Source organism: Neophocaena asiaeorientalis, unplaced genomic scaffold (genome assembly GCF_003031525.2).
Source record: "Neophocaena asiaeorientalis asiaeorientalis breed wild unplaced genomic scaffold, Neophocaena_asiaeorientalis_V1.1 scaffold256, whole genome shotgun sequence".
Classification (NCBI taxonomy): domain Eukaryota; kingdom Metazoa; phylum Chordata; class Mammalia; order Artiodactyla; family Phocoenidae; genus Neophocaena; species Neophocaena asiaeorientalis.
Genome location: NW_020185324.1, coordinates 6,638,280 through 6,652,309, shown reverse-complemented (window position 1 = coordinate 6,652,309; position 14,030 = coordinate 6,638,280). Strand labels below are relative to the sequence as shown.

Here is a 14,030-nt window from a genome sequence, read left to right as displayed (position 1 = left end):
TAAAATCGGTTGTCAAGACCAGGCTATGATGAGGGCCAATCAGGGAATACAGTTGTCCCTCAGTATCCAGGAGCGATTGGCTTCAGGCGCCCCCTTACCCCCACCCTCCACCATACCAAAATCCTTGGATGCTCAAGTCTCTTATATAAAATGGTGCAGCATTTGCCTATAACTTACGCACAACCTCCCCATATACTTTAAATCATCCCTAGATTACTTATAATACCTAATACAATGTAAATGCCATGTAAATAGTTTTAATACAAGGTAAATTCTATGTAAATAGTTGTAAATACGATGTAAATGATATGTAAATAGTTGCCAACACTGGCAAATTCAAGTTTTGCTTTTTGGAACTTTCTGAAAATTTTTTTTCTGAATAGTTTTGATTCTTGGTTGAAATCCACAAATTTGGAAGCTGTGGGTCCTGGAGGGCCTGCTGTATTTGTATTAGCTCTATCTGGGTAGGGGCAGAGCCCACAGGTGCTTGGAAAATTTGGTCCCATAGGGACTAGAGTATATCTGTTATAGGATTATTTGGTTGCACCGGGCCTTAGTAGCAGCAGGCAAGCTCCTTATATGTGGCGTGCGAACTCTTAGTTGTGGCATGCCTGGGGGATCTAGTTCCCTGAGCAGGGATCGAACCCCGGCCCCCTGCATTCGGAGCATGGAGTCTTAACCACTGCGCCACCAGGGAAGTCTCCTCTGTTACAGGATTAAAAACTCAAGTTTGAACATTTTTATGCTTCTGGGTCTTATCTATAATTAATTTTTTTGCTCTTCTTTTATGCTAATTGGCCTTTAAATTTTTTCAAGTGTTTTATCCAAGTGTGTAGGACATTGGCAACTATGAGGGTTGATGATATGTATTGATATATGGACACCCTGAACTGATGTGGGGTGTGGAAGTGGGTTCCTGGCTAGTCTGCAGTGGTGAAGGCATATGGGCAGGATAGGCTGCAGAATGGATGAGAAAGGAACTGGGCTCTAACTGAAGCTCTTTCACTGGGCACACGAACTTGTACTAACATCCTCAGCCCTGCTGGGAGGTATGAGAGAATGGGTTTTCTTGCAAAAGGAAGAATCAGGTTCCTCCACCATTCTACTTGAGAGTTTAGGGTCTCCAGATAAATATTAACATCTCTCGTAGCAGCCCCTGATGTTTTATATAATTGTTTAGGTACCTGGGGTTAGGACTTAAACGTATCTCTTTAGAGGATACAGTTTAACCCTTTAACCCATAACACTCCCTGAACCATCTCCCTCCTGGACTATTGTGCTGGCCTCTTACCATATCCCCTTGTTTCCAGAGTCTCCTCTCTGACCTGTCCACACTACCAATAGAATTATCTTTCTGTAATGTAGAAAAAAAATCATATTACTCAATACTCTATGACTCTCAAAGGTTAAACTCTTAATTTGACAAAGTCCTTCAAAGACTGTTCTCATTTGAGAGCTGGACCTTTTGTCCTCATGGCATAATATGGAACAGGGACCTGTCCCTCTTGCACAGGATCTTAATTTAAGCTGGCCTTGCTGAATTGGGTGCGGGCCAGGCACTGCTAATTTCCCCTCCTACTGGGCCTCTTAATCACTCTGCCCTAAGAAGACTTTGGGAAGTGATTGGATTTCTTGCATGATTGTTCCTAAGGATGCTGTACTTGCGTATCTCCTCAGATATTGTTTTATTGTACTTTCACCTATAGTTCCTAAATCTGTGGAAGAAGGCAAGATTGTCCATCATAAGGCAGTAGGGTTGTATTTACTCATGAAACCGATACTTGTAAACTGATACTTACTCCCCTCTTTTGTTAGCCTAGTCTGGCAAAATGACACATCTCTTGTGAATTTATTTACTGTGAAAGCAAGTGGGGTGGGAGGGTAGGATGGAAGGTGACAGTGTTTTCAATGAAGATAAAGAAGGATTAATGAGAATAACAGTCACAGAGTTCAGTAGAATTAAAACATCGTGAAGCATCTTCCTAGCCAGTTTGCCATTTTAGAGATTGCTGTACCTAGATTTGTAACAATAAAATCAATCAATTGCAAGATTTAGTGACTGAGTCCCTAATTTTTTTTTTTTTGGCCATGTCGGGTCTTTGTTGAGGCATGTGGGATCTTGTGGCATGCAGGCTTCTCTCTAGTCGTGGTGTGCGGGTTTTCTGTCTCTAGTTGTGGTGCACGGGCTCTGTAGTTGTGGTGCGCAGGGTCCAGGGCGTGCGGGCTCAGTAGTTGTGGCACGCAGGCTTACTTGCCCCGTGGCGTGTGGGATCTTAGCCCCCCCAACCAGGAATTGAACCTGCATCCCCTGCATTGGAAGGTGGATTCTTTACCACTGGACCACCAGGGAAGTCCCTGAGTCTGTAAGATCTTAAAGGGGGCAGACATTTGCCTAAGTAGTTAAATCTCAGTTAAATTTTAGTAGCATGATCTAACTATATGCAGAGGAGTAGAGAAAGAACCAGGTAAGGTCATTTGTATCTAGAAAGTATCTTTCAGTATAAGTAGCAGATCGAAATCTGGCACCTTCAGGAAAGTGTGGAAGCTGGAGTTAGGCTGGGTAGCTAATTTAAAATCATGTAGCCTTAGGTGAGTGGTTCTCTTCAAGCCTTAGTTTCCAAAGCGATGTGGAAAGCATTTGGTACAATTCCTGGGAAAGAGTAAGTGCTCAAACTGTCAGATGCTGTTATTACATGCATGACTCCAAATAGCGTCTCATCTGCATCCGAGGACTTTTATAATTCCTCCTTAATTACCTAGTTCCCTAATGAAAATGCTGGTTAAGACTTTCCTGGTGGTCCAGTGGTGAAGAATCCGCCTTCCAGTGCAGGGGACACAGGTTCGATCCCTGGTCAGGGAACTAAGATCCCACACGCCGCAGGGCAGCTAAGCCCGGGCACCACAACTATTGAGCTCACGCGCCTCAATGAGAGAGCCCGTGTGCCGCAAACAGCATACCCACGCGCCCTGGAGCCCGCACGCCACAACTAGAGAGAAGCCTGAGTGCCACAACTAGAGAAAAGCCCATGTGCCACAACAAAGAGCCTGTGCACTGTAACGAAAGATCCCACATGCCTCAACGAAAATACCATGTGCTGCAACTAAGACCCTGACGCAGCCAAAAAAAAAAAACCAAAGTGGGAAAAAATAAGGAAAATAAATAAATATAAAAAAAACCCTGCATGTGGATCTTTTATTATAACTGATATTTTCTTGGTTGGGTGAAGGGCCTTTTATAAGTAGCCCTTTCAGCGACACACAGGAAAAAGTGTCAGAATTAGCACGGCAATTTTAGAGAAAAATGTAGGTCATGTGTTATTTAAGACATACCAACTATTGGTATAAGGCAATTTAAAAGGGAAAACGGCTTCCCTGGTGGCGCAGTGGTTGAGAATCCGTCTGCCAATGTAGGGGACACGGGTTCGAGCCCTGGTCCGGGAAGATCCCACATGCCGTGGAGCAACTAAGCCCATGCGCCACAACTACTGAGCCTGCGCTCGAGAGCCCACGAGCCACAACTACTGAAGCCCGCGCGCCTAGAGCCTGTGCTCCGCAACAAGAGAAGCCACCACACTAAGAAGCCCGTGCGCTGCCACGAAGAGAAGCCCCCGCTCGCTGCAACTAGAGAAAGCCCATGTGCAGCAACAAAGACCCAATGTGGCCAAAAATAAATAAAATAAATTAACCCCCCCCAAAAAAAATGAATAAAAGGAAAAATATTTTACCAGGAGCAGAATTTTTATTTGGTGTAAATAAAACATGTGAAGGGAACAGAAGAAAACTGGAATGAGGCAGGTGTCAAAACTGGGAAATTCTGACAAAGCCAAAAAAAGAAGAGCCAAAAAAAATTACGAGGAACCAACCTTGAGGAGTAACTGAGTGCTGTTTGGGGATCTTTCAGGTTCCTGCATCTAGTACTTAGTGTTGCTGAGAGGATGATTCTTATATTTCCCATATAGCTGTTCTCCTCATGTCAATATTCAAACAAAACTAGGGCTTAAAACTATAACTAGAGTTCTCTTTTGAGACATTTTCTCTCTGTAACATTTCTCTCTTTCCCACAATCAGGTGAAAATGAAATCCTTGCATCTCTGCATGCCATTTCCAGCAAGAACCAGATCTGGAGATCATATATTGGCATGGGCTATTATAACTGCTCAGTGCCACAGACAATTTTGCGGAACTTACTGGAGAACTCAGGATGGTAATGTATTTCTTGATGAAAAACAGGAGTGCTGTGATTTGATTTGCATGACTCTTTCTGTGTCCCCACCCCGCAAAGTCTCAGAACTTGCCCACTGACACCCATACTCTAGTGTTATCCCTAACCTGCAGGAACCTACCTGGCTTTATCTGGCTTGGGAGATTTCCTTACTCAAATGTAGAGGACTTAGAAGCTTCTTTCCACTTTTATTCCCATAAAATAATCTAGAGCTCAAACTTGTGGATGCTGGGCATCTCTTCCTCTTGCTGACTCCGTGTTTGTCCTCAGTGAGCGTTTTTGAGCAAGATATCAAACCTGCAGGTAGGCAGATTCAGGGCTTTATTCTTTGGAGACACTAGGATTTTAGGCTGTCTGAGATTACTCAGTGAGTCAAAATCTTGGTCCATTGTCTTCTCTCAGGATTTTAGGAGCTACAGTTAATTATGCCCCCCTCCTCTGCTCCCTGCCCCAAACCAATATTCTGGGTTTATGACCAACTGAAAAAGAAGACATTGTATCAGGTAGATGGAGATGCAAATGTTAGCTTTATTACTTAGCACTTTGTAGAGAAAGAGAACATGTGTATTCTGTGAACAGGCTCTTCTAGAAACAATCAGAGACAAAGCTGAGCTGTTAATGCTGTTACTTGTTCTGCCTCCACCTCACCTATCAGGTAACTCGTTCCTAGTCCTCTAGGGGGTGGGGTAGGGGGTGTTCTTGTCCCTGCCCACTCTGGCTGCCACAGGTTGCGCAAAATGAGAATGTTTCTCCTGCACTTGAGGAAAACTTCCATGCTATCTTGCTTTTCCATTCCTGTTTGCTGTATGATAGAAAGAAGGAAACAGAGATTCATGTCCTAGTATACACTAAACAAGAAAACACCTTGGGTACTTCTTAACGGGCAAAGACCATGGCTTCAAAGGTGCCTGAGAGCAGATCAGAGCATCTGCTTCTTCTGCCCACTGGGAAATATTGTCTGACTATGGAGGAGGAAAGATGGGGACCCCTGGGCCTTTCTTTCTCTGTTTTTGGATCAGTGCCATTGTATACACCAGCATCTTTGAATTGAAACTTTATTTCAACTGATAACCTTATCTCTAAAGGAATGTGTGCACTTACCATCTCTAGCGTAGAAACAAACCAAGCCTGGGAAGGCTTTGATACTTCCTGGGTGATTTTTTTTTTTTTTAAGTTGGTTGATGTACGAGGTAAATTTAATTTTTAGTAGGACCATTATTATGCAAGGACAGAGTAAGTGATTGCCTCAGCAATTCAAAGGTATTTATAGCAAGATGCAGAGACTATCTTTTAGGTTAGCATACAGAAAAATAATCAACTTTAGTAAAGGGAATGTGGACCCCCCCCATGGGAAAGCACGGAATTGCCTCCTTTGAAATACTAAGTACGTGCTCCACAGCAATATATCTTAAACATTTGCTGAACACTTCACATCTGTTTTAAAAATAGGTGTTATTTAATAAAATTCTGTCAGAGTTAATTTGAATCAAGTGACCAAAATTCTTATTTCAGTATAATTGCCTCATATAAGAAGCTGTCCACCTGCCATCCTATGACAGACTATTGAGACATCTGTTAGTCCATTTTTTTCCACAAAAACAGAAGGGGCTTCCCTGGTGGCGCAGTGGTTGAGTCCGCCTGCCGATGCAGGGGACACAGGTTCGTGCCCCGGTCCGGGAAGATCCCACATGCCGCGGAGCGGCTGGGCCCATGAGCCATGGCCCCTGGGCCTGCGCGTCCGGAGCCTGTGCTCTGCAACGGGAGAGGCCACGGCAGTGAGAGGCCCGCGTACCGCAAAAACAAACAAAAAAAAACCAGAAGTAAGTGCCTGCCTGAGCAGACTCAAAGCTACCCCCCCCCAAATTTACTGTTTGTTCTAGTCAACTTCTGAAGATGGGGTCCGTGTCTCCCAGCTTCTGTGGTTGGGTAGGAGCCTAACTTCTGTGAGCACCAGTTAGCAAACCCAGATGGGTTTTCATGTGGACGGCCCCCTTCCTGTTTTTGTAAATTTTCATTTCCCAGACTCTACTGAGTCCCTGCTCATTCCCCTCCCGATTCCCTCATTCTCCCTTTAAAACAGCTAGTCACCTCTAAAACACACACACACACACAAACACACAGAGAAATGTGCAACCCCATCTAAGATTACAAACTTTGACAATTTTGACATTTTAGAGAGTAAACCTGATACCCTACGTAATTTTAAACTTTGCACAAAGTGTTCTTAGTACTAGGAATAGGGGTACTGTTTTGACTACTTACCATATGTGAACTTACACTCTGAACTTACACTCTGTTTGAACTTACACTCAAACAAACATAGCGGTTTCTGTGTATTTGAGTCTGTGAGTGAATATGTGTTGGGCCGTCAGCACAGCGGGCCTTCATCTGGTGCCTAAAGCCCAGACCTGTAGGTCTGAGGACCAAGGCATGTGTGTAGCTTAGGGCATAGGTTAGACTATGTGGGAAGCACAGCGCCTTTGCATCTTCTGTCTGCTTTTGCATAAGTGCAAAGGTAGTCCTGGTTGGTGAGGGTGTTTGTCCTAGATGCAGTGATTCACGTCCCATCATTATAGAAGCCAGATCTGTTGGCCTAATCACTGTTGCATTGCTTTTGGTTTCAATATGCTCCATTTCTTTATTAATAGGAGAACAGGAATGAACTGTCAAAGAAGTAGTTTTTCTGCTTTGGGTGTGTGTGTGTTTGTGTGTGTGTGAACGTGTGTGAAGGTATTTGTATTGCTGAGGGCTTCTTTTCCCCTGGGGTATTGGTAAAAGTTTGGATGGTAAACTCCAAGTTTGATTTGAAAAGCAAATGGCCTGTCTCCTCCTTCTTACAAAACAGGCCTCCTAAGTACATGAATGGGCTGCAGCATTCCAGCCATCTGAATACTGGCCAGCTGTCTTCGCTCTTGGTGGCCGCACAGAATATTCACCATATTGCTTCCTGGCTGTGAGTGGATATGTTCATTTACTTTAGGATCCGCCAGAGTTTTGAGAGGGAGACAGTGTTGTTCTTTGCTTTTCAGTTCTGGTTTTGGGGTGCATTTTAAGTTTTGTTCCTTTGCATCCTCCGAAAGCTGATCTGAAACAGAGGGTGATACTGGCCCTTGCCAGCCCTGATAGGGAGGGCTGTGCACATGAGCTTGGGTAGACTTCACATTATCACCCTTCTGAATGGTTGCCATAGAGATGGAACCAACAAATTCCGGTGACGTGAGGTGAAAATAAATGGGTAACATAGCCTCCAGAGAATACAAACATTTGGGCTTTTACAAGAAGATTTACATTAGGCCTAGAATATATTTTATAGGGTCTACTTTTTGAAATTTTTGATTGCTGATAATATCAGTTAACTAATATCAAAACACTTACATTTCCCTTGTGACTATTTCTGTTTTGTGTAATGTTGGCACTGGGATTAAATGAGAGAATCTCATGAATGTTTGTCTTCCTGCAACTCCCCCACGCCTTTTTTGGTTAAAATCGTAGGGAATACTGATTATTTTGGAATAAATGTTAATGCCATGTTGAATATATCATGCATCCTTTTTGAGCGGAACAGAATGCCTTCTTGGATATGCAGATACATTTTGGTTTTTAATATTAAAATATATCTAGAAACAGAAATCAATTGAGTTAAATATCAATTGGAACATAGAAGTTGTAGATTACAGACATTTTCTTGACCACTGTTTTGCCTGGGGCAACTAAACCCTTTTATGCAGGATGGCAGGCCCTGTGCTAGCATTTTTCTCCTGAAACGAGGGTTTATTTAGTATCTCCAGGCTTGAGACTCACCAATCCGTGTCCATTAATAGATGATTTTTAAGACCATTTATGTCTGTTTATTGTAAAAAAAAAAAGTGTGGATTATAAAAGAAGTTTACAAGTAAAAGAAAGTAGGATCATGTATTTGTCATCTTTGCAGGAAAAGTTTTAAAGCTCTCTCCTTTTAGCAATGCTAATTAGCATCAGCCTAAGCTTGGACTTTGAGCAAGGAGAGAAAGGCTGAACAAGGGAAGGGGAATATTAAATCCCAAAGTCTGTGAGCAAAGGCATAGCATGGTCTCAGGTATGAAGGACTGTGTTTGGGAGGTTTGGGGCTTTTTCTTGCAGGTAACTGGGGAGCCATCCCCATTTGAGCAGCAAAGTCAAACCCATACATTTGCACCAGAAATATTAGATAATTTCCTATTTTAAGCACTGTGCTAGGCTAGTAAGGCATCAAAGGGGTGGATATAGGATGTCGGAAGGAAGACTAATGGCAACTGGTCATCATTTGGGCCTAAAAAAATCTGGACATTTTACCTTGAGAATTGGCATGATAGTGGTAACTTTGAAGGAATTTAAGAAAAGAAACTACCTTGTTTGGTGATCTGGTTGGAGGAAGGATAGGGAGTGTGATGCTGACATGGGATGTGATGAATTTCCAGAAAGAAATTGTTTCCAAATAGAAATATCTAATAATATCTGAATAGAAGTATGAATAAATCCTTTGGGAGAAGTCTATGAGTGTTTAAAAAAATTTTTCTAAGACAGGAACAGAGGATAAAAACTTTTCAAAACAACCAGCATTTGGGAAGGACTTTACCATTTCCAAAATGCTTTATGTATGTTAATTGGGCTTGAGTGTTAAGATAATATCCGATATGGGTGATGTTATCTCCATTGATGGCCAAGAGAAATTGGCAGGGAGAGGTTTAGTGACTTGTCCCAGTTCACAGGTAATAAATTAGAGAATTTAGGTTGACACCCAGAGCTTCTTAATACTTGGCATTGGTGAAGATACAGGGAAACCTGTGAATCACTGTGTTACTTAAGGGAATACAGAATGGTGTGAACTGTCTAGAGAAAAACATAGCATATGTAGCGAAAGATTTGAAATTGATTATTGTACACCGTATGATTTGAAATTCCATATCTAGGGATTTATCCTAAGGAAATAATACAAAGATAAGAATGTTCACTGTTATGGTATTTCTAATATTTAAAAACCAAAAGTAATGTTCAACTTGAGGGGACTTGTTAAATAAATTATGATAAATGATTTAATAACACATAACAATCAAATGCATATTTCTGAATAATATTTAAAGTTATTAGAAATTGTCCATGGAATAATGTTAACAGAAAAAAAAATCGAGATGCAACTTTATACAGAGTACCATCTTACTTTGAAGTATAAGTATGATTGTGATGTCAAAAAGAGACTGAAATTAATTAACCTGACTGTGGTGGTCATTTCACAAAGTATACATATATCAAAACATCATGTTGTACACTTTTAATATACACAGTTTTGTGAATTATACTTCAATAAAGCTAGAGAAAATAAAAAGAATGTATATAGAAAAGTCACAAATTAACAAGAAAAGGGGCAAACAGCACAACAGAAAAATGAGCAGAAAAAGAAAAAGAAAAAAAGACTGAAAAGAAATGTACCTAAATGTTAACTATTGTTATCTTAGAGTTCTGGGATTATGGGTGATTTTATTTTCCAGTAGTTATCTCAATTTCCCAACTTTTTACAAAGAGCATGCATCACATAATCAGCAAAAAAAGGTTGTAAACATGTTCCTGACACACAGAAGATGGTTAATAAATGGTAGCCGATGTCTTTAAAATTTAGAACATATAATAAAAAGAAAGTAAAAATTATGGTTAATCTTGCCACCCAGAGAAAATCACTGTTTACATTTTGGTTCACGTTTTTACAAATTTACAAAAATAGGATTGTAGTATTTTACATTTTACTTTTTAAATTAATGTATCATGAGCATCTTCTATGTCAGAAAATATTTTTACATATCATTTCCACAATCCATAGTATTATATGCATATTGTCTAATTTATTTAATCATTTTCCTTTTAATAGAGAGTTTGTTGCTCATTTTTCAACATTCTGTTCAGTGCTGTGATGAATTCTTTGGATGGGCTAGCTGATACATATGCATGCTTGTTTGCATATGTGTGTGTATAAGTTTGTGTGTCTGTCCGTATGCCAAATAATGATTGTGAGTAAAATGAAAATTTCATGTTAGCCAGGCTATCTAAGCATATGTCTTTGTGGTGGCAGACTATGCTGTGTATGAAGATCTTATCTGATCTGAGGTCACAGTGGCCCCTTGCCTGTGCCTTTTGTGTGCCATTTCTGCTTAGATTCCCTTTCTACTTAGTCTACATTATGTATTGTGTGCTTCATTTATTCCAGTTCACCACCCGCTTAGAATTTGGCTAACTGATTTACAGTTGCTAAGCCAGGCTGTTCAAGGAATTAATTGAAGCAAAAACATACTCTGCTGTACAAACACACACACACACACACACACAAACACAAACACACACACACACACACACCCCTATACCAATGAAAGTTTCAGGGACATTATTTCAAAGTCTTTACATTGTACTGCTTGGTAAGGCAATCTCCCCCACTCTATTCCCCCTCAAAGGTAAGAAGACATTGATTTCCAAGCCTTCAGAAAAGAAAAAAGAAAAAAAAAGGTGGAAATATCCTGAACATGATTACCAGATCAGGAGAGAAAGGAAAAGGGGTTGAAAAAAATTTTTTTTCCTAATACTCTTCAGGCTTGGAAGAACGAAAACAATAGAGATATGAAACAGTGTTACTCTCATGTGGGAGCATAGACCCCAGTCTGACACACTTTGATAGTACAGTAATGGATTCTTGGTGAAAAGGTAGCAGCTCTTTCCAAGTCCTCAGCCACACTCTCTCCTCTTATTTTATTTTCTTTAAAATATTTATCACTCTGAAATGATCTTATGTATTTTTTATCTCTTTTTCCCCACTACAATATATTTTCCTTGAGATCAGGGGCTGGTGCCCATCTTGCTTATGATGTGCCACCAGAACTTATCAGTTTTTGGTAGATATTTTGGTAAATATTTGTAGGATGAGTGAATGAGTGAAGGGATGAAAAAGTGATGAAGTCACTAAGTGGGTTAACTCTCATACCTAAAGACACATTTTTGGCTAATAACTGGAGGATTTTAAGGTTAGAATTCATGTCTACGCTGCCTTCTAACCATTAGTATTCTTGAATTTTGATAGGTATGGAGTTTACTTCCATAGACTTTTTTTTTTGCGGTACGCGGGCCTCTCACTGTTGTGGCCTCTCCCGTTGTGGAGCACAGGCTCCGGATGCGCAGGCTCAACGGCCATGGCTCACAGGCCTAGCCGCTCCGCAGCATGTGGAATCTTCCCGGACCGGGGCACGAACCCGCGTCCCCTGCATCGGCAGGCGGACTCGCAACGACTGCGCCACCATGGAAGCCCCCATAGACTTTTAATAACTGGATAGTGACAATTCTTTTTTTTTTTTATGGCTGTGCCACGCGTCTTGTGGGATCCTAGTAGTTCCCTGACCAGGGATTGAGCCCAGGCCCTTGGCAGTGAAAGTGCGGAATCCCAACCACTGGACCGCCAGGGAATTCCCGGCAATTCTTAAATAGACCTCTATTAATTTTTTAGGAGCGAATATAACTTCTGGTTAGTATAAACAAAGCTCCTCTCCCCCAAAACCAAAAGTTTCATTAGATATTAGATTCTTGGATACTTTTCTATTGTGAACCATGGTTGCGGTGAGCTTTTTTTTTTTATTCTGTTTATAATACCATGGGCAGTCTCAAGTGGATTTTAAGAGCCAACTTACAATACAGCATACTTATGATAAGATCATTAAAATAGAAATGTAAGATTAAGTAATTTAGAGGGATAGAAAAGTAAGTACTGATTATCCCCAAAGGGTAATATTGTTACTATGATTTAATGCCGAGTTTCCGTACAAAAGACAAAAAGGAAGCTTATTGTTGTATTATATGATTCTCGAGAGAGGCAAACTTAATTTTCAGATACTGAATTCTAAAATGAAGGTATTTCATGAGTTTTTTCTGAATAGTGGATTCACAGTTTGGACATAGTGTTTTGGGTCCCTTACAGGATCACCCAGTATACTCCGTACCAGCCAGAGGTATCTCAGGGGAGACTGGAGAGTTTACTCAATTACCAGACCATGGTGTGTGACATCACAGGCATGGACATGGCTAATGCATCCCTGCTGGATGAGGCCACCGCGGCTGCAGAGGCAATGCAGCTCTGCCACAGGTGAGAGGCCCAGCATGAGAGTCCCTCAGGGGGAGGGACATCTTCCAGTCTCACAACTGCTGTGCAGGCGGGGGTTTCCCTGCTCCGGTCAGTGCCCAGTGACTTTGTCCCTCTTTCCCTCTCTCTCTCGCTTTCTCTTCCCCGCCCCCTCTTTCTGTCTATCACACACACACACATTTGTGTCTATGAGATATGTTGTATCAGTATCATTATACCAGTTAGTTGAGGTAACAAACAGATGTGAAATATAGTGCATTTAAAAAGCCACTGCTGTTTATTGTTTAACATTATGTAAGAAAGACATTTTGCTGTTCACATACATAATGTTAAGTTCAGGGATGTTACAGCAACTCCGAGATAGTATCGAGGACCACTGCACCTCTCTCTTTGCCATCGTTAGTGCGAGGCTTTTATCCTGTAGACTGAAGAAAAACATACAACCTAAAAGTTGCAAGTTAAGTTTTATTTGGGGATCTTACTAAGGATGAGAGCCCCGGAGACAGTCTCTCACACAGCTCTGAGGAACTGCTCCGAAGAGGTCAGGGAGGAGCCAGAACATGTTTTGCTGGGAAAAAACCATGCAGTCGAACATCAAAAGATTACTGCTAATCACAAAGAACAGACATCTCAGGTTAATGTTAGTGCTTTTCAATATATGGGAAGATGCAAGAGTTTGGGCTCATTGAAATTATTCCTTAGAAATGCATCTTAACTATCTTGGGCCAGTCTCCAAAGCAAATAATACTTCCTGTTTTTCTCCATCCTGAGTTCCTCTCAGGGTGCACCATCAGTGGGCAGCTGCAGTGGCTAATGGCTTGATCCTTGTAGAACTGGGATGGCGGGCAACATTTTTTGTTTACTGTAATGGCAGACAACAGTCCTGTCCACAGCCCTCCTGGTCACAAGATGACTGCTGGAGCTCTAGCCATGACGCCTGCATTTAGGAAAAAGTAAAGGGTACTTCTAGCGAAATAAGCTCTCTTTAAATAGTGTTTTGGAAGCCTCCACTCAACAATTTACTTATGCTTCATTGACCACCCCTACCTACAAGTGACCTGTGGAAATGCAGTTTTTTTCAGATGAGCACATTGCTGCCCCCTACATATTGGGGTTCTGTTACTATGGGTGACAGGGAGAATGGATATTGGGTAGGAACTAGCAATCTGCAATGTAATATGTAAATAAGCATCACCCTGTTTTATGAAGAATATTCTTCTCAGGTTGTATTTAATGTTTTTTAGCTTTTCTTTTTCTATTTAACAATATTTTGTGAACATTTCCCCATTTCTTTAGTCAGCTTTCTAAACTGTGGCTTTTATTGGCTACATAGCAATATTCATTTGCATGGAAGTACCATAATTTATGTAACCTCACCTCTATTATACATTGTTTGTTCCCATTTTTCACTGTTATTAATGGTATTTTTGTGCATCTGTAGGATAGATCTTTGTCAGAAGTTCTGATTATTTCCTGAGGATGCATTTCTAGAAGTAGAATTGCTGGGTCATGGTTAACTTTGGTTAATATTTAGTTAATAATCATTCTTTAGCTCCTCACCTTCTTTTGTTCTTTGCCTCGAGAATACATTTGAGTTTACCTTCCCTGCAGGTAGAATTCTCATGTAGATGGTCATCTGGTAGGGAAATCTGCCCACATTGATGATGTGTCTGTCTGAGGTTT

The 14,030-nt window shown here is 41.1% G+C and overlaps 1 protein-coding gene across 1 annotated transcript in view; it reads left to right on the top strand.

Annotated features, from left to right (window-relative positions):
• The window catches only part of GLDC (glycine decarboxylase), a 92,915-nt gene that overhangs the window by 15,651 nt on the left and 63,234 nt on the right, over positions 1 to 14,030 (top strand). The window contains exons 3-4 of the mRNA XM_024734273.1: positions 4,069 to 4,204; positions 12,186 to 12,350. Coding sequence (XP_024590041.1) covers positions 4,069 to 4,204; positions 12,186 to 12,350 — 301 coding nt within the window. The remainder of the gene's footprint in view (positions 1 to 4,068; positions 4,205 to 12,185; positions 12,351 to 14,030) is intronic.